The sequence below is a fragment of the Anabrus simplex genome, chromosome 1 (assembly GCF_040414725.1).
Source record: "Anabrus simplex isolate iqAnaSimp1 chromosome 1, ASM4041472v1, whole genome shotgun sequence".
NCBI classification, from domain to species: Eukaryota; Metazoa; Arthropoda; class Insecta; order Orthoptera; family Tettigoniidae; genus Anabrus; species Anabrus simplex.
In genome coordinates, this window is record NC_090265.1 from 392,703,570 (window position 1) to 392,725,836 (window position 22,267).

Consider the following 22,267-nt stretch of genomic DNA (forward strand, 5'->3'; position numbering starts at 1 on the left):
ACTCAGCACTGGCAGGAGAACTCGTGGTGCTCCTCTGAAGTGGTATAAAGACCAGCTTTAGCAGACCATGAAAAGAGTGGATATAAATCCAAATACTTGGCGTACTCTCACATTGGATCACCCTCTCTGGTGTGCTACCATCTCAGCTGGAGTTGCACAGTTTGAGCAGGAACATCAGTCGAAGACAGGAAGAGGAAACTCGCCAGAGAAAGAAGCTACGTCAAACACTGCCACATCCCCCACCTTCCATCGGATGCAACATGTGTGACCACATGTTTTATGCAAGAATTGGTCTGATAAGCCATCAGCGCCACCTTCATCGTGTGGACTAAGGATTACGGAACTTCAGGCGAGAAATGACGACTCGGATAAAAGTATTGGCCGACGACTTGCTCTAACTCACCATAAGCTGTCATGTGCCACTGTAAATGAAAGAGCCCCTTTTTTAAAAAGCTTAAATACAGTTTCCCTGTCCCTCTCAATTACTTCTTCAGAAAAATCTTCCTCGAAACGTCTTCAGATTTCCAAGTAAACTTTTCTCTCTCTCTCTCTCTCTCTCTCTCTCTATTATATTTTGTTTTACCCAAACAGCTTCCCATAAGTTTCCACAAACATTTTACCCTTCTAATCACAGATCTTTCAGTTACATACAGTCATGGATGTGCTGATGTCAGTGTGACAGCAGATTGATGCTTGTACCAATGCCAGTAGAGGGCATTGTGAACATTTCATGTGGTATGCTGATATGTTTTGTTCCTGTTTGTTTCCCATTATTAGTGTACTGTGTAAGGTTATAAAATGAGTACTAACTTAGAATAAAGCATTTCTGAGCCCATGTCCATATTTTTTTCTTCTGTATGTGAGGAATATGTCCTGAAAGTTTGGTCATAGGCCTGTTACTCCCTCTGCCTGTTATGTTCAATCTGAACTGGGAAACACTTAGTTTGCTGATTATTTTCAGTGGCAAACTAATATACTGATCTTGTTGTGTTTCTCTCCTTCCAGTTAGTGATACACTGCAGATGTTATCTCACTGAATAATTGGATGCGAAAATAGTTTTGAAATTGACACCACAAAAAAAATCAGAATCGCATATGCACATATTATTTGTGTGATGAGGCCCCCAGTAGAATATCAACTATGTAAAGTATTCAGAATGACACTAGTGCAATAGACCTTGTATTATTCAGAGGGGAAGGCAAAAAATTAATTGAACAGGAAGCACTTTGGACATCAGACATAACACCAATAAGAAAACATATACCAGTTATAACAACTTTTGATTTTAGTCAACCATTATCTTCAATCTACCTTGTGGCAACCAGAATATCTAGCAAATTAAATTTGGAAAAATTGAAAGAAAATTTGGGGAAAATAGAAGAAGCAACACGTCTAATACAGGGTCATTAAATAATCGAAGCAGTAGATCTATGCACAATGACTTTGCAATCATGTCAAACACAAATAAAGGATAGGAAATCGCAACCATGGCTTGACAAGGAATGCAATAATGAATGGAAGAAGACCCTGTTAGTACTACACCAAACCAAAACCACAATGCAAAAACATGACTTATCATTATACGCCCAACAAAGAAAGTTACACAAAATCTTAAGTAAACAGTAAAACACAGACTGCATTGATCTAGATCAGGGGTTTCCAAATAGTGGCCCGCAGGCAGCATTTCGCCCGCAAAGCCATTTTTGCGGCCCGCGAGAGCATTGTAAGAAATAATGTGAAGAAAAGCCACAAAAATATTTATTAGCTCGTTCAAAAACGTATTAATTTTTATACACCTTATAGACCCAAGTCAGAACTAATTATTCTTTAATACTAGTTCCTCTTTTCAAGTATTCACTTGTTCTTCAAGTAATAATATTTTTGCGCCCCACTGACTACTTTTGATGGTTTTCGGCAACGCAGAGGTGTCAAAATTTTGTCCCACAAGAGTTCTTTTACGTGCCAGACGTACTGACATGAGGCTGACGTATTAGAGCACCTTCAAATACCACCGGACTGAGCCAAAATCGAACCTGCCAAGCTGGGGTCAGAAGTCCAGCGTCTCAGCCACTCATCCCGGCTCCAAATTTCACTCTTTAATGCAATTTTAAAATAATGTTTTAAGCAATTAAAATGATCAAACCTTCATTTCAATTGAACTATGCATATGATTTCATAATGGTGCTTCTGTACCATTTGCAGAATTTTACGAAAATTGGCCTATTCAAGTGCGGCCCGCGAACATGACTAAGGTTTCCAAAATGGCCCTCGAGCCCATACAAATTGGAAACCCCTGATCTAGATACACAAGACAAGCAGAACTTGTTCAGAAAGATCCTTTCATATCACTCAGAAAACCAAGACCAACTACAAGAAAAGGAATCTCCATGGACATATGGGAAAATCATTTTGACATCAGGCCGGGCTGACTGGCTCAGACGGTTGAGTCGCTGGCTTTCTGACCCCAACTTGGCAGGTTCAATCCTGGCTCAGTCCGGTATTATTTGAAAGTGATCAAATAAGTCAGCCTCGTGTCTAGATTTACTGGCACGTAAAATAACTCATGTGGGACTAAATTTCGGCACCTCGGCATCTCCGAAAACCACAAAAGTAGCTAATGGGATGTAAAGCAAGTAACATCATTGTTAATTTGACACCATTCTAAACTTCAAACATAAGGATACAGCATATGAATATTATGCTACAGAAACAACACAAAACATCACCCCTATAACGAGACAGGAAATTTATCATTCAGTAACGAAAGCAAGAAACAACAAGGCTTCAGGACCAGACAGTATAAAGTTACGCATTTTATTTTTGAATGAATTGTTTGTGTATTCTTTGTCTTTGGCAGCCTCCAAGTAGAGGAAGATTTTGAAAAAAAAAAAAAAAATAATATAGTGAACATTTCAAAGAATCTTACAATCTGATGGAAGACTATTGTATTGAATTATTCAGTACCTGTTCGAGTACAGGAAAAATAACTGAACAATGTTGACAATAATATTTTCAAAGGGAAAACCTGTAACCCAGACTCATACAGAGGGGTAGCCCTTGAAAACACTTCTTTCAATATATTCATGGAAATTTTAAACAGCAGGCTTACTGAAGTAGATGTTCTATAACCAGAAAACTAATTTGGTTTCAGAAAGGGAAGAAGCACTCTTCATACTGTGAACTACTTACCTAGAACATGCTCAAGATACAATAAGATGCCCAGGGAGATAATATTTTTGTTGTCTTCATGAGACTGAGAATCTCCAAGGGATAGCTGCCCCAGAACAAGGGGTACCATACGGTAACAGCATCAAATAGATAATAATTTTTGCAATATTTATCTTAGGATAAAATGAGCTTAAAATCAGATGTTTTTGAGTATTGAAATACTCCTGTTGTACAGCTATCCCCGATGAGGAAAACTTCATTTTTATTTACATATACCGTATAAATATGATTTACCATTGACAATGAATCACGTAAAACATCTAAACAAATAGCTTTTAGAAACGAAACACGAATATCAAAATGAAGGAAGAAATTAACTGAAAATTTTGTGACAGATCCTCGCGCAACGAAGAGTAACCCAATCACCTCCCAGCAACTGGCGGGTATGTGATACTGTTCTTCAAAGTACTTAAAACAGGGTTTGTAGTCTCTCTTCTTTTCAGAATCAACTTCTTTGGCCTGTGAACTGTTACTCTCAAACCTTATTGTTGGATCAATAACAACGCCGATGTTTCTCTTCCTGCCAATCGCGACAGTGTCTGCACGTTTACTGGATCCATATGGAAATTCTAAATTCCCATGGAGGGAATTAGATATTTTTCCACCAATAGAGCATATCAAAAATCAGAACAAAATTAGATGTATGGCTTTTCAGGCATTTGCTCTATTAACCAGCATTTCATCTTAGGTCTGACACTAGACTCGTCAGAGTGGGATGTGTCAGACCCTACCCACTGATGCTGGGGTGTATGCAGGTGAACTTATCAGAAGCCTATTTATGAGGCACAGTTTGAGTGATAACTGCATACAGGAGATAAAACTCCACAATGGAATTAATGCCTGCCTAGCAATTCCAAATGGAAATTCTAAATTCCCATGGAGGGAATTAGATATTTTTCCATCAATAGAGCATGTCAAAAATCAGAACAAAATTAGATGTATGGCTTTTCAGGCGTTTGCTCTATTAACCAGCATTTCATCTTAGGTCTGACACTAGACTCGTCAGAGTGGGATGTGTCAGACCCTACCCACTGATGCTGGGGTGTATGCAGGTGAACTTATCAGAAGCCTATTTATGAGGCACAGTTTGAGTGATAACTGCATACGGGAGATAAAACTCCACAATGGAATTAATGCATGCCTAGCAATTCCAAATGGAAATACGAAATTCCCATGGAGGGAATTAGATATTTTTCCACCAATAGAGCATATCAAAAGTAGAACAAAATTAGATGTATGGCTTTTCAGGCGTTTGCTCTATTAACCAGCATTTCATCTTAGGTCTGACACTAGACTCGTCAGAGTGGACCCCTGTGGGTGGGGGCGGCAGAATATCACCCACGGTATCCCCTGCCTGTCTTAAGAGGCAACTAAAAGGGGCCCCAGGGGCTCTGAACTTTGAAGTGTGGGTTGGCGACCACGGGGCCCTCAGCTGAGTCCTGGCATTGCTTCCACTTACTTGTGCCAGGCTCCTCACTTTCATCTATTCTATCCGACCTCCCTTGGTCAACTCTTGTTCTTTTCCGACCCCGACGCTATTAGGTTTTCGAGGGCTAGGGAGTCTTTCATTTTCACGCCCTTCGTGGCCCTTGTCTTCCTTTGGCCGACATCTTCATTTTTCGAAGTGTCAGACCCCTTCCATTTTTCCCCCTGATTAGTGTTATATAGAGGATGGTTGCCTAGTTGTACTTCCTCTTAAAACAATCACCACCACCACTCGTCAGAGTGGGATGTGTCAGACCCTACCCACTGATGCTGGGGTGTATGCAGGTAAACTTATCAGAAGCCTATTTATGAGGCACAGTCTGATAACTGCATGTGTGTTTGAGTCATCAGTCCATAGACTGGTTTGATGCAGCTCTCCATGCCACCGTATCCTGTGCTAACCTTTTCATTTCTACGTAACTATTGCATCCTACATCTGCTCTAATCTGTTTGTCATATTCATACCTTGGTCTACCCCTACCGTTCTTGCCACCTACACTTCCTTCAAAAACCAACTGAACAAGTCCTGGGTGTCTTAAGATGTGTCCTATCATTCTATCTCTTCTTCTCGTCAAATTTAGCCAAATCGATCTCCTCTCACCAATTCGATTCAGTATCTCTTCATTCGTGATTCGATCTATCCATCTCACCTTCAGCATTCTTCTGTAACACCACATTTCAAAAGCTTCTATTCTCTTTCTTTCTGAACTAGTTATCGTCCATGTTTCACTTCCATACAATGCCACGCTCCACACAAAAGTCTTCAAAAACATCTTTCTAATTCCGATATCAATGTTTGAAGTGAGCAAATTTCTTTTCTTAAGAAAGCTCTTCCTTGCTTGTGCTAGTCTGCATTTTATGTCCTCCTTACTTCTGCCATCGTTAGTTATTTTACTGCCCAAGTAACAATATTCATCTACTTCCTTTAAGACTTCGTTTCCTAATCTAATATTTCCTACATCACCTGCCTTCATTCGACTGCACTCCATTACTTTTGTTTTGGACTTATTTATTTTCATCTTGTACTCCTTACCTAAGACTTCATCCATACCATTCAACAACTTCTCGAGATCTTCTGCAGTCTCAGATAAAATAACAATATCATCGGCAAATCTCAAGGTTTTGATTTCCTCTCCTTGGACTGTGATTCCCTTTCCAAATTTCTCTTTGATTTCCTTTACTGCCTGTTCTATGTAAACATTGAAAAGGAGAGGGGACAAACTGCAGCCTTGCCTCACTCCTTTCTGGATTGCTGCTTCTTTTTCAAAGCCCTTGATTCTTATCACTGCAGACTGATTTTTATACAGGTTGTAGATAATTCTTCGTTCTCGGTATCTGATCCCTATCATCTTCAGAATCATAAATAGCCTGGTCCAATCAACATTATCGAATGCCTTTTCTAGATCTACGAATGCTATGTACGTGGGCTTGTCCTTCTTGATTCGATCCTCTAAGATCAGACGTAAAGTCAGGATTGCTTCACGTGTTCCTACATTTCTTCTGAAGCCAAATTGATCTTCCCCCAACTCAGCTTCAACTTGTTTTTCCATTCTTCTGTAAATAATACGTGTTAAAATTTTGCAGGCATGAGATACTAAACAAATGGTGCGGTAGTTTCCACACCTGTCAGCACCGGCTTTCTTGGGAATAGGTATAACAACATTCTGCCGAAAATCGGATGGGACTTCTCCTGTCTCATACATCTTGCACACTAAATGAAATAACCTTACCATGCTGGTTTCTCCTAAGGCAGTCAGTAATTCAGAGGGAATATCATCAATTCCAGGTGCCTTGTTCCTATTTAGGTCACTCACAGCTCTGTCAAACTCTGACCTCAAAATTGGGTCTCCCATTTCATCAGCATCAACAGCCTCTTCATGTTCCAGAACCAAATTATCTACATCGTTACCTTGATACAACTGTTGGATATGCTCGTGCCATCTTTCTGCTTTGTCTTCTTTCCCTAGATGTGGCTTTCCATCTGAGCTCTTAATATTCATGCACCTAGATTTCCTTTCTCCAAAGGTTTCCTTGATTTTCCTGTACGCAGCATCTACCTTTCCCAGGACCATACAGCCTTCGACATCCTTGCACTTCTCCTTCAGCCATTCTTCCTTAGCTACCTTGCACTTTCTATCCACTTCATTCTTTAATCGCCTGTATTCTTTTCTGCCTTCTTCATTTCTAGCATTCTTGTATTTTCGTCGTTCATCGATCAGGTCTAGTATCTCGTGAGTTATCCACTGATTCTTAGTTGATCTTTTCTTCCTTCCTAACATTTCTTCAGCAGCCCTACTGACTTCATTTTTCATGACTCTCCACTCTTCCTCTACTGTGTTTCCTTTGGCCTTTTCATTTAGTCCTTGTGCAACATGTTCCTTGAAACAATCCCTCACACTCTTTTCTTTCAACTTCTCTAGATCCCATCTTTTTGCATTCTTTCCTTTCTTCAATTTCTTCAACTTCAGATGGCATTTCATGACCAACAAGTTGTGGTCAGAGTCCACGTCTGCTCCTGGGAAAGTTTTGCAATCCAACACCTGGTTTCTGAATCTCTGCCTAATCATAATGAAGTCTATTTGAAACCTTCCAGTGTCTCCAGGTCTCGTCCACGTATACAGCCGTCGTTTGTGGTGTTTGAACCAAGTATTGGCGAGGACTAAATTATGATCAGTGCAGAATTCAACCAGCCGACTTCCTCTTTCGTTTCTTTGTCCCAATCCAAATTCTCCTACTGTGCTACCTTCTCTTCCTTGGCCTGCCACTGCATTCCAGTCTCCCATCACAATTAGATTCTCGTCACCTTTGACATATTGTATTAAATCTTCTATCTCCTCATATGTTCTTTCAATTTCTTCATCATCCGCTGAACTAGTAGGCATATAGACCTGCACTATTATGGTGGGCATTGGTTCGGTGCCTATCTTGGCGACAATAATTCTTTCACTATGCTGGTCGTAGTAGCTTATCCGCTGCCCTATTTTCTTATTCATTATTAAACCAACTCCTGCATTTCCCCTGTTTGATTTCGTGTTGATAATTCGGTAGTCGCCTGACCAAAAATCCTGTTCTTCCTGCCAACGTACTTCACTTATACCAACTACATCTAACTTTAGCCTATCCATCTCCCTTTTCAGATTCTCTAACCTACCACAACGATTCAAACTTCTAACATTCCATGCTCCGACTCGCAGAATGTCAGTATCCATCTTCCTGATGATCGCCCCCTCTCGTGTAGTCCCCACCCGGAGATCCGAATGGGGGACTAGTTTATCTCCGGAATATTTTACCCGGGAGGAAGCCATCATCAGTACATCATTCATACAGAGAGAGCTGCATGTCCTCGGGAGGTAGTTACGGCTGTAGTTTCTCGTTGCTTTCAGCCGTGTAGCAGTATCAACACAGCTAAGCCATGTTGAGTATTATTACAAGGCCGTATCAGTCAATCATCTAGACTGCCGCCCTTGCAACTACCGAAAGGCTGCTACCCCCCTTTCGATGAACCATTCGTTAGTCTGGTCTCTCAACAGATACCCATCCGATATGGTTGCACCTGCGGCTCGGCTATCTGCATCATTGGGACACGCAAGCCTCCCCACCGCGGCAAGGTCACATGGTTCGCAGAGGAGGGATAACTGCATAAATGGAATTAATGCCTGCCTAGCAAATCCAAATGGAAATTCTAAATTCCCATGGAGGGAATTAGATATTTTTTCCACAAATAGAGCATGTCAAAAATCAGAACAAAATTAGATGTAAGGCTTTTCAGGCGTTTGCTCTATTAACCAGCATTTCATCTTAGGTCTGACACTAGACTCGTCAGAGTGGGATGTGTCAGACCCTACCCACTGATGCTGGGGTGTATGCAGGTGAACTCATCAGAAGCCTATTTATGAGGCACAGTCTGAAAACTGCATACGGGAGATAAAAACTCCACAATGGAATTAATGCCTGCCTAGCAATTCCAAATGGAAATTCTAAATTCCCATGGAGGGAATTAGATATTTTTCCACCAATAGAGCATGTCAAAAATCAGAACAAAATTAGATGTATGGCTTTTCAGGCGTTTGCTCTATTAACCAGCATTTCATCTTAGGTCTGACACTAGACTCGTCAAAGTGGGATGTGTCAGAACTTACCCACTGATGCTGGGGTGTATGCAGGTGAACTTATCAGAAGCCTATTTATGAGGCACAGTCTGATAACTGCATACGGGAGATAAAACTCCACAATGGAATTAATGCCTGCCTAGCAATTCCAAATGGAAATACGAAATTCCCATGGAGGGAATTAGATATTTTTCCACCAATAGAGCATATCAAAAGTAGAACAAAATTAGATATATGGCTTTTCAGGCGTTTGCTCTATTAACCAGCATTTCATCTTAGGTCTGATACTAGACTCGTCAGAGTGGACCCCTGTGGGTGGGGGCGGCAGAATAACACCCACGGTATCCCCTGCCTGTCGTAAGGGGCGACTAAAAGGGGCCCCAGGGGCTCTGAACTGTGGAGCGTGGGTTGGCGATCACGGGGCCTTCAGCTGAGTCCTGGCATTGCTTCCACTTACTTGTGCCAGGCTCCTCACTTTCATCTATCCTATCCGACCTCCCTTGGTCAACTCTTGTTCTTTTCCGACCCCGACTCTATTAGGTTTTCGAGGGCTAGGGAGTCTTTCATTTTTACGTCCTTCGTGGCCCTTGTCTTCCTTTGGCCAACATCTTCATTTTTCGAAGTGTCGGACCCCTTCCATTTTTCCCCCTGATTAGTGTTATATAGAGGATGGTTGCCTAGTTGTACTTCCTCTTAAAACAATAATCACCACCACCACCACCACTCGTCAGAGTGGGATGTGTCAGACCCTACCCACTGATGCTGGGGTGTATGCAGGTGAACTTATCAGAAGCCTATTTATGAGGCACAGTCTGATAACTGCATACGGGAGATAAAACTCCACAATGGAATTAATGCCTGCCTAGCAATTCCAAATGGAAATTCTAAATTCCCATGGAGGGAATTAGATATTTTTCCACCAATAGAGCATATCAAAAATCAGAACAAAATTAGATGTATGGCTTTTCAGGCGTTTGCTCTATTAACCAGCATTTCATCTTAGGTCTGACACTAGACTCGTCAGAGTGGGATGTGTCAGACCCTACCCACTGATGCTGGGGTGTATGGAGGTGAACTTATCAGAAGCCTATTTATGAGGCACAGTCTGATAACTGCATACGGGAGATAAAACTCCACAATGGAATTAATGCCTGCCTAGCAATTCCAAACGGAAATACGAAATTCCCATGGAGGGAATTAGATATTTTTCCACCAATAGAGCATATCAAAAGTAGAACAAAATTAGATGTATGGCTTTTCAGGCGTTTGCTCTATTAACCAGGATTTCATCTTAGGTCTGACACTAGACTCGTCAGAGTGGACCCCTGTGGGTGGGGGCGGCAGAATAACACCCACGGTATCCCCTGCCTGTCGTAAGAGGCGACTAAAAGGGGCCCCAGGGGCTCTGAACTGTGGAGCGTGGGTTGGCGATCACGGGGCCCTCAGCTGAGTCCTGGCATTGCTTCCACTTACTTGTGCCAGGCTCCTCACTTTCATCTATCCTATCCGACCTCCCTTGGTCAACTCTTGTTCTTTTCCGACCCCGACTCTATTAGGTTTTCGAGGGCTAGGGAGTCTTTCATTTTCACGTCCTTCGTGGCCCTTGTCTTCCTTTGGCCGACATCTTCATTTTTCGAAGTGTCGGACCCCTTCCATTTTTCCCCCTGATTAGTGTTATATAGAGGATGGTTGCCTAGTTGTACTTCCTCTTAAAACAATAATCACCACCACCACCACCACTCGTCAGAGTGGGATGTGTCAGACCCTACCCACTGATGCTGGGGTGTATGCAGGTGAACTTATCAGAAGCCTATTTATGAGGCACAGTCTGATAACTGCATACGGGAGATAAAACTCCACAATGGAATTAATGCCTGCCTAGCAATTCCAAATGGAAATTCTAAATTCCCATGGAGGGAATTAGATATTTTTCCACCAATAGAGCATATCAAAAATCAGAACAAAATTAGATGTATGGCTTTTCAGGCGTTTGCTCTATTAACCAGCATTTCATCTTAGGTCTGACACTAGACTCGTCAGAGTGGGATGTGTCAGACCCTACCCACTGATGCTGGGGTGTATGGAGGTGAACTTATCAGAAGCCTATTTATGAGGCACAGTCTGATAACTGCATACGGGAGATAAAACTCCACAATGGAATTAATGCCTGCCTAGCAATTCCAAATGGAAATACGAAATTCCCATGGAGGGAATTAGATATTTTTCCACCAATAGAGCATATCAAAAGTAGAACAAAATTAGATGTATGGCTTTTCAGGCGTTTGCTCTATTAACCAGCATTTCATCTTAGGTCTGACACTAGACTCTAATTTTGTTCTGATTTTTGACATGCTCTGTTGGTGGAAAAATATCTAGTTCCCTCCATGGGAATTTAGAATTTCCGTTTGGAATTGCTAGGCAGGCATTAATTCCATTGTGGAGTTTTATCGCCCGTATGCAGTTATCAGACTGTGCCTCATAAATAGGCTTCTGATAAGTTCACCTGCATACACCCCAGCATCAGTGGGTAGGGTCTGACACATCCCACTCTGACGAGTCTAGTGTCAGACCTAAGATGAAATGCTGATTAATAGAGCAAACGCCTGAAAAGCCATACATCTAATTTTGTTCTGATTTTTGATATGCTCTATTGGTGGAAAAATATGTAATTCCCTCCATGGGAGTTTCGAATTTTCATTTGGAAATGCTAGGCAGGCATTAATTCCATTGTGAAGTTTTATATCCCGTATGCAGTTATCAGACTGTGCCTCATAAATAGGCTTCTGATAAGTTCACTTGCATACACCCCAGCATCAGTGGGTAGGGTCTGACACATCCCACTCTGACGAGTCTAGTGTCAGACCTAAGATGAAATGCTGGTTAAAAGAGCAAACGCCTAAAAAGCCATACATGTAATTTTGTTCTGATAACTGGATCCATCACTAGAGATAGAGTGCAGTCCTTCAAAGACTTCAAATCTGCTAAATTTTTTTGAGAAGCTCTGCAATACTGTTCCTGACTCTATAGTGCCTGTTATTTCTCTATAGTTCCCCTTTCGAGCAGAAACCAAGAACATGAGGGAGGGTTTCCAACTCGTTACAGTGACGGCAATGGTTTTCTTGGTTTCTACTGAGAAAGCGGACTGTTATCGCATTGCAGTTCATTTTAATGGCATTAGTCCATTGGGAATTTGAAAGTCCTTTCTCCGTTGTACCGGGCGAGTTGGCTGTGCGGTCAGGGGCGCGCAGCTGTGAGCTCTCATCTGGGAGATAGTGGGTTTGAACCCTGCTGTGGGCAGCCCTGAAGATGGTTTTCCGTGGTTTCCCATGTTCTCACCAAGCAAATGCTGGGGCTGTACCTTAATTAAGGCCACGGCCGCTTCCTTCCTATTTCTAGGCCAATCCGGTCCCATTGTCGCCATAAGACCTATCTGTGTCAGTGCAACGTAAAGCAATTAGCATTCTCCGTTGTAATCCAGGTGTTTGTGTTCATTCTGAAAAATGCGAGACACCTTTTCCACGCTGTGGTAGTTTTTTCCATGTTTCAGACTGCAGATCAGTTTCTTCCAAAGAGAAAAGCCTTAGATTTCATAAATAGGGAAACACTCATCCGAAATCTGTCTGTTGATTGGCGAAGCACACCAAATAACAAATACTTTCAGACATCTTAAAATACAATTTCATCCAAATATCTGATGATATCACCTTATCCAAGAGTTTAATTCAAACTAATGGTGTTCTACAAGGAGATCCAATTAGCCCATTACTGTTCAACGTCATGACAGCAGACATTACAAATATCATTAAGGACAGTTCATCCATACTTCTATGCAGGTGATATGGTAATAGGTTTCAGAAGACAGAGAAGAGCTGCAGAAGGTACTAAACAGACTCACTTCATGGGCCCTGAAAATGACTTACAAATAAATTACAACAAAACCAAACAGATGACTTTCCGAAGAGGTGGTGAACTCTCTCCAAAAAATACATTGATCCTTGAAAATAAACCTCTAGAAGTAGTAACAAATTTCAAATATCTCAGAGTTACTCTTCAAACAACATTGGCATCTTTCAAAAACTATATCAAAGAAAGAGCAACACCAGCAATAAAAGCAATTTACAGCATTCAGTAATCGCAAAAACTTTCAACAAAAAAAAAAAAAAAGCAATGATACTATTTAAAACAGCTATAGCACCAGTAGCAACTTTGGGATCCATATAACCTGGGATATACTTAAAATTAACGACCTCATAATGCTAGAGAAAGTTAAAGCTTGTTATATGAAACAAATCCTGGTTATCGGGAAGATAGCACCATTAAGACTGACTTATGTCTTACCAAAAGAAACTTTCTTCATAGAAGACATCAGAATGCAGATACACGTGCCAAACGCTATGGCCTATGAGAACACATTCTAAATTCTCATAGAAAAACGCAGCTATCTGGAACATATTTTATTCAACATAATGTAAAACGTGCTAAAAGTTTTCCACCAATTCAATACTATTTATTGTAACCTAAAAAACGTAACATATACTGTATTTGATACTAGTTTTGGTCTTGCTAGAGGCCATCATCAGCCAAAATCATTAAAGTCAAGGCAAGATCTGAATTTTACTAGATCAGATTTATGAAACAAGTGTGTATTGCTGATATTCAGTGCAAGACAAGCCTACCCCAGCTGCGTCCAAGTCGGAATGTAGATAATCCCGGTAGCATTTCAGGGAAAATATGTATTTCATCAACATCCTACTCATTCACCGTAGGTTCCGAGAAAGATAGCCTGCAAGTCCTCTAAGTATCGCTCACTAAACCATCTCAGCCAGTGCACCTTCTACTTCCAGTATTCCACAACCACACAGCACATTCCTGCAAATGCACTTCACCGACTGTACAATAAACAATTTGTATTTGAAATCAAGCTAGGTTATGATAACCTTCTATCAAAGCTTTGAAAACAAATGACATCATCAAGGTCTCTGATCCACACACAGAAAATCAATAACCCAGCGCATGCGCTTTGTTCAGTAAACTCAACTGTGAAGTGACATCTTAACAGAAATAATTATCGTCGAGAATAAACAGTCGTATGCAATTCGCCTATGATGGTAATTAAGACATTCGTCTGGAAATTATAAAACCTGCTTCGTTCATTTTATAAACATACCCGTGTCTTAATTATTGCCATTATAGGCTTGTTGCATAATGTACTATTTTATATTTTGCACATTGTGCACATTTTTGTTAATAGTAATAAAGTTTTCAGAATTGGGGGAGGGTTAATAAAGAAAGGTAACAGGGTAAAGTTAACAATTTTCATAATTTTTAAGTAATAGAAGGGGAAGGAAGTCCATGGTTATGTGTGAAGTGTTGGAATTCTCATCTTCAAGTGTTTTCATGTTGGTTCTTGTCTCTACTTTTTTGCTCCTGTTGCCCACACTAGCCTGTCATTGAATTCCTATCTTCCTCCTTAACTTCCTGTCTTATTTTATTGGTGCAATAAACAGTCTTTTCTCACATCTCTACTAAATGCAAATTTTGTCACATTTACTGTACATTTGTTAATATTTCAGCTTGGACCATGGTTGGCAGTTGAAATTCCAGATATGATTGAGAAAGGAATTGTGACTTACAAGGAGAAAACTGATGGATGACAAATAACTGGAGGAAAATAAAAGCGACCAACTTAATGAAGCTCAACCAAGCAGAAGGCATTTCAGTTGGAAAGAACTTCCATTAAATCAATTAAAATCCTCTTGATTCTATCTCATCCTTATGCTGTGTAGTCACTATTTTCTTGTATGAAGTAGTTGGACCTCAAAACAGTAAGTGGAGATTTTCTTGTGTAAATGAGCTTCAGTGATATTTTATTTTATAATTAAGTACAATTTTTGAAATAAATATTATTTTAAAAGAAGCTGATCTAAGCATTTTATTTACTTATTTAACTACAGTGTACTCCTAACAGAATATCTCATGTTTACATTCCATTTTAAGCAAGGTAGAATATATACCTTCTATACACTTCTGTAATTACAACAATGAGAAACTTCTGTACCAAAATGTTAAAGTTGCAGAAAGATATTTCCACATTGTGACAAATCATTTATTGAAATGCAACTGAACATTTGAAGAGTGTATAATACTAAAAATTTTCTACCACAAAAATTGCTTTCACACATCTGAAAAATTTTGCCATATCACCAAGTTGTATACAGTGATCTCAATTTATTGAAAATTTCCACAGAAAAGTAACTGATCATAAAGTACAGGAAATTTTGGTTTTCAAGCACACAGTGTATAACTTTAAGAAATATTGTGATACCTCAAACATCATTCAATTAGACAAATAAAATGGAAAGGAACAAACGACTGTCAAATCAAGTCACATTGAGAAACATGTTTATCCTATTATCTGGCTTATCTTATCTTTCTGTAAATTGTATGACTAACAGACATATGTTTCTTTGAGCAAATGTATAGTTGGATGTGCAATAATAATGAAATGAAATAGCATATGGCTTTTAGTGCCGGGAGTGTCCGAGGACATGTTCGGCTCACCAGGTGCAGATGTTTTGATTTGACGACCAGGTGACCTGCGTGTCATGATGAGGATGAAATGATGATGAAGACAGCGGAATTAACCAATGATGGTTAAAATTCCAGCCATGGAGCCGGGCATAATAGTAATCATTATACACTGTTGATGTTGTTGAGTGGATGGTCACAAAACTTGGGTAAACACTAGATCTTTGCAAGCAGAATTTTCTAAATTGGGCTAAGACCACGGAAGCATATGTAATTAACCCCTTAACTGGGGAATAATTTCATAATGTCAACCAGCCAGTGGGTAATTATTCAGCGCAACGTGCACTTTTGAAATGGGTACAGTAGCGTGCGGCAGATGTAAATACTCAACAGAAAATTTTACTTGATTTATTGAAATTATTAGTGATATAGTAGAAATTCAATAGCATTATGTTATTACCGTTTTGTTTGTAAACCCATAAATATATACACAGTGTGTTCATACAAAAGTGAATATAAAAAGTGTTCCTTTCATTATTATGATGGCATTTTTCAAGTTTTCAGTTAAAGTAGAGAATAAAACATACACATTGATAAATGTCCAGGCCTCAACGAATGATGACAATAACAAAGAAAAGGAGGAAACAGAAAAATTTTGGGAAGAATTGGACCAGTTGATATCAGGTATCTCTGATACACATATTAAAATTTTACATTGTGACTTTAATGCTAAAATAGGAAAAGAAAAACAATTTTGTACAGTAGTGGGTAAATGGCAAATAAAAATGGTCAAAGATTAATTGATCTTTGTATAGATCATGGATTAATTTTGGAATCTACAAGGTTTAAAAGAAGACCACACAAACTAATGACTTGGAAATGCCCTAATATTAAATTGGGGAAGTTCCAGATTGACCATGTGGCCCAAGAATTATCACAAAGAAATTTATAATGTGAAAGTACTCCGTGGGGTAGACATAGATTCAGATCACTATATTTCCAAGTTTAAAATAAAATTAACGCCAAAAAAGAACAAAATATCCAAATCCAATAGGAAGAAGAAGTATGACCCTAGTTATTTAATTAATAATAAACTGTATTTTGAAAGGTCTAAAACTCCTCTAAGCGACAATTTGGGGACGGTAATTGAAAAATTAAAAACCATAGCTGAAGAAATTGCTCCTGTTAAAAAACGAAAGAAACATGCTTGGTGGAATGTGGAGTGTGACACAGCGATTCAAAACAGGCACAAAGCATGGTTGAATGATCAACAAAAGAGAACAGAAAAGTTCCGTGAAGAACTAAATAATGCTAGAAAACAAACAGCCAAAGAAATCAGAAGGGTTAAGAGAAATTATCACAAAGAATCATTAAACGCAATAGATGAAGCATTGATACAACATAAGACGAGGGATTTTTATAAAACGTTCCGACAATACCAATCAAACTATACTCCACCAACACTTATGATGAGAAATACAAATGGAAAACTGGCACATAGTAACCAAGAGAATGCAGAAATTTTAGCTCAATACTTTCAAGAATTACTTAATAGCGAAGAACCAACACAATACCTAGAGTATGACTTTCATTCAAAAGATAAAACACCATTAGAAAAGGTTATACCACCAGATTACAATGAAGTGTTGAAAGCCATCGATTCATTTAAAAATTACATAGCTTCAGGGGAGAATCAACTAACTGCAGAAATATGGAAGAATGCTAATACACAAACCATTCAGAATTTACATAAATACCTCATAGACATTTGGAACACTGAAAAATTGTCCGAAGAGTGGAATATGGCGATAATACACCCTTTACATAAAATGGTGATAGATCAGATCTCAACAATTATTGGGGGATATCATTGCTGGATATCACTTACAAAAATTTTTCAAAGTATTATACATGAGAATTCAAGAACAACTTGACTGTGAACTTGGAGAATACCAAGGAGGCTTTCGTCCAGGGAGAAGTTGTCCAGATCAAATTATCAGTTTAAATTGGATTATGAAGCATCATAGGGTTTGAAACAAAAAGTTAGTTATCACTTTTGTTGATTTTAAAAAGGCGTATGATAGTATCCATCGTGAGTCATTATTGAATATCCTACAAGAATTTGGTTTACATCCGAAACTTATTCGTCTTATTGGAATTGCCCTTAAGAACACTAAATCTAAAGTCAGATTTAGAAATGAACTCTCAAAGCCATTTGACATTAATACTGGACTTCGGCAGGGAGATGGACTCTCACCATTATTGTTTAATAAATTGTGTGTTGGGAAAAATCATGCGGGAATGGAATAAGGTGTGTCAACCTAACATCAAGATTGGCAGAAAAATAAGACTCAATTGTTTAGCTTTCACTGATGATCTTGCACTACTTGCTAATGATATGGAAGAAGCTAAATTGCAAATGGAAGAACTTGATAACATAGCAAGAAAAGTTGGATTGCAAATTTCATATGAAAAAACAAACATAATGCCAACCTTCCCTGTTACACCACCAACAATTACCTTAGCCAATACCAAACAAATTAAAATTGTGAATAAGTTTAAATATCTTGGTGAAATTATAACTTGGAACTCCAATGAAAAATCATCAATAGAAAGCAGAACATTTAAGTTATAAAAAAGCAAAATGAATTACATGGCCAACGTACAAGAAAAAATCTCTTTCAATGAATGCTAAACTTCAACATTACTGTTCCGTCATTAAACCTGAAGTGACTTATGCTTGTGAAATACTATTTAAATTGAACACCAAAGCAACAACTCATACACTGCAAAAGGTTGACAGAAGGATACTCAGAACAATCATTAATAAAAAACATCAGGTGGATGGACAGTGGAGATTATTGCCTAATGCAGTGGTTTATAGGGAAAGTGAATCTATAATAGATACGATGAGAAAAAAAGAAGAATTACCTTTTTCTGTCATCTTTCTAGATTAAATGATAATAGGATAATAAAACAACTATTTAATTACTTTTGGAAAAGTAAAACAAAAAATAATTGGTTTAAAGAAGTTCATAATGATTTAGAAGAGCTGAATATTACAATGAAGCAAATTGAAAATATAGAAGAAAAAAGGATTCTCAAGAACAAACAAATGAGATTGTCATTAAAAACTGTACAACACAAACAATATGTCATATCTGATGAAGAAAGGGCAGCCAGGTCAGCCAGAATGAAGAGGTTTTGGGAAAGGAAGAAGATTATGCAAGCTAAATCTTCAGTTAATTCTTTGTTAACATAAATGTATTTGGGTTTGATTTAAGTGCTCCAATGTGGGCGTAAACTATGTAAATAAATACTGTAATAGGTTCTACATACTTTCTGGTTCATAGGTCATTCAGAAATTGCGCACAGTGTGGTAAATACGGAAGCACGGGCAAGGACAAAGTGCCACGTCACATTCCTCACAGCAGTAGACAATTTCCCGTCGCCTTTGGTTTGACAGGCACATAACACAACGTTTTCGTCAGTGATTCCTACTTCTGGTCGGCGGGTTCTCAGATAATTCAACATCTTTCCTAACCAAGCCATGTTCACGTCACACGGAACAGTTTACCACCATATTACAGATCAATTTACAAAAAGTTATCAGAACATGGACAATGGAGTTCGCAGAACAACTGTATCATAATAACAACAATGACGATGACAACAAATTGCAAATTTAGTAATTTCAATGTACATATGGTGCAGACCGTACGAGGCAACATGAGACAGCTGTCGGACTACCGCCTGGGCACAATCTACCCAACTGGCGTGAGACTGGAAAGAAAGGAATAGGACAGCAATAATCACATATAATATGAATGGAATTAGTTTTAAATTACGATAGTAGATGGCAGAAGTGATTAAGAATAGCCAGACGCCTATAGGCACCTAACCCTACGTAAGAACACATTTAGAAGTACAAGAACGCCTAAAGGCGTCAAACCCAATACTCGTGCGACAGCTGTTGATGCATTTAGGCGTCAAACCCAGTTAAGGGGTTAAATATAAATGTTTGAGAAATCGTGAGATTATCTGATTGGCCATACATCATCATCATCATAGCCATACAATGATGGCAAATTCAGCCCAACAGGCTTACACAGGAAGGTCAGTACTGCACTGTATTGGCAGTTTACCAAACTTCATTGGGTGATATGATTAAAAATGAGATGCATCTCATGAGACAGATCTCGAAGGAAGTTTAAGACTGTCACTTGTGAGATAGATCTAGATGCAGATGAATAAAGTTGATTTCCACTAAAGAGATTGATCTCCTTCACTTGAGGTGTCTTTCATTCGCTGGCCCTGGACTCTATCAGCTTACATAACTTTCACCAAATATAGGAAGGATTTTAAACATTTAATGATGCAACTCGGTCTTTTACAATTCTGTGAGATTTACTTTGAGAACAATGGTGGTGAAGAGAGAAACTGCATATATTCAGACTCATTTCATCAAGATTATCCAACAGCATGGTAGTAATCTTTATAGTCTCAACTTCCCGAAATGTGTTGCAGAAAACCACCTCAATAAGTCACATATGTGTCAGGTACCATGAACTTTTAAATACCGAGTTAATGGCGGCATAAATCTAAAAATAGTAAAAGCTAATAAATGTAAAAATAATGTGAATAGAGTGGTAATTTTCTGACTTGAAAAAAAAAAAAATCCTTGCATATAAAAGTGTGACTGAAACAAATACGACTTCATGGTGCTACAGCCCTGTTGGGTCTTCACCTACTGAGCAACCGCTGTTCAACCCAAAGCCTTCATGTTAAAAGAAGACACGTGGTCGGTAGTGATGGGCGATCTGAGATGGCGTCTCGAGACTAGTGGAAGTACCTGTTTCTCGCTAGAAATGCCAAGAGATCTAGAGAGCATTCTCTTCGCATTGTGCGGTGAGCAGCGTGTCATAGGCCTACAGGTAGGCGGAGTTGAATGTTTTTTGTGCCTAGTATGCAAATAACCAACCATGGTCCTTCTCCATTCCATAAATACATGTCAGTGAGCGGCTAGGCTTTTCATTTCTACTGAGGTCTATTATTGACGTAGTATAACATAATTATAAAGGACATATATTCTGGCATTGTATGCAGTGGTAAGTACACGAATGAGTAGGCTAAGTACAAAAAGTGATGGCTACTGTAGGTGTACATAATTATCACATATAATTTATCAGACCCCACATTCAATATCCTCTTGACCAGTGCTTATGTTTACAGAGATTTTGGAGATGAAATAAATAATTCCTTACAATGTTTTATAGTAATCGTGTCATAATTAGGTAATTTGGTATGTGACGGTGCATTATGCAATTGTCTAATTGTATGCAACAAATTTAAGATGATGTCCGAAACACAAGGTAAGTCGTAGACTAGAGATCTAGGGGTAGAGTTTGAAGAGATACCAGATAGCACAGTCGTGTTGTTTGTTCAAAATAAGTAAAATATGTCAACAGAAATAGTTCTGGAATGATTTGGCACTTATTTAGAAGAATGAAATTATTTATTAATTGGCTACTTATAAGTTTTAAAAATTTGATTTTTTTCATTTCTTTTTCATATTACTGTGTTTTGCACATTTTAGATATTTATGGTACATATACATCCTAGCAACTAGCCCATGGTCCAGGGGTAGAGTGCCTGCCTCTTATCTGGAGGCGCCAGGTTCAATTTCTGGCCAGTTCAGGGATTTTTACGTGGATCTTTAGGCTGGATCGTAGTCTACTCAGCCTATGTGATTGTAATTGAGGAGCTATCTGACGGTGAGGTAACATGGCCCTGGTATAGAAAGCCAAGAATAATACTTGAGAAAATTCTTCGTACTGACCACACAGCATCTGGTAATCTGTAGGCCTTTGGGCTGACTAGGGCTGCTTGGTAGGCCAAGGCCTATCAGAACTGTAGTACCATGGGGCTTGTTTATGTGTTTGTTTTGTAGATTCATCTTCATCATCATCATCATCATCATCATCATCATCATCGTCGTCGTCGTCACCACCATCTTAATTGTTACTGTGATACCAATAAAACTAAAATATGTACTTAACAAACCATGTAATATTTTTGCTGTGGCATCTCTTCTTTCCTGTCCCTTCTTCATAAAACCTCCTGCTTAGCTCCCTCTGTGAATTTAAAATATCGGCCTATCCGTCAGGGGGTGATCAGATTTTTGAACGGTGAAAAAATTATCAGTTCGACGTTGTCATACAATGTCAGCATGTAAATGTCCGACTCGTTGGCTGAACGGTCAGCGTACTGGCCTTCGGTTCAGAGGGTCCCGGGTTCGATTCTTGGCCGGGCCGGGGATTTTAACCTTAGTTGGTTAATTCCAATGGCACAGGGGCTGGGTGTATGTGTTGTCTTCATCATCATCATTTCATCCTCATCACGACGCGCAGGTCGCCTACAGATGTCAAATTGAAAGACCTGCACCTGGCGAGCCGAACCCGTCTTGGGATATCCCAGCACTAAAAGCCGTACGACATTTCATTTCAGCATGTAAATGATCTCTGGTAACACAGTCGGTGTTTACCTGACATTATTAATTAAAAACTCAGCCATAGATAAGCCAAGAGATAGGTGAATTACTCTGCCTGGTAGTGTAATACGGAACGTTGAAATTGATTCACTGAGAGCCTATATGGCATGAAATTAAAATGCCTTCAAAAGATAGCTGAATAAATTGAAGTCGCTGATTATCGAAAGGAAGACATCACATAAGTGGTACAAAATAGCGGGTCTCAATAGTGATTATCAGCATTTCTCGAAATTAAGAAATGAATGCAAGTCTGAATCCAAATCTTGCTATACAAACTATGTCTCCAACTATGAACAAAGTATTACTTTCAATCCACAGAAATTCTGGCAATATCTAAGTTCTAAAAGGTCATGTAATAATATTCCT

At 39.1% G+C, this 22,267-nt stretch overlaps 1 protein-coding gene across 1 annotated transcript in view; it reads left to right on the forward strand.

Annotated features, from left to right (window-relative positions):
* Ufc1 (Ubiquitin-fold modifier conjugating enzyme 1) overlaps window positions 1-14,745 on the forward strand; it is a 31,101-nt gene extending 16,356 nt beyond the window's left edge. Inside the window, exon 4 of the mRNA XM_067143497.2 lies at window positions 14,397-14,745. Within this exon, the coding sequence (XP_066999598.1) occupies window positions 14,397-14,477 (81 nt within the window). The 3' untranslated portion in view covers window positions 14,478-14,745. The remainder of the gene's footprint in view (window positions 1-14,396) is intronic.
* Window positions 14,746-22,267: the final 7,522 nt, after the last annotated feature.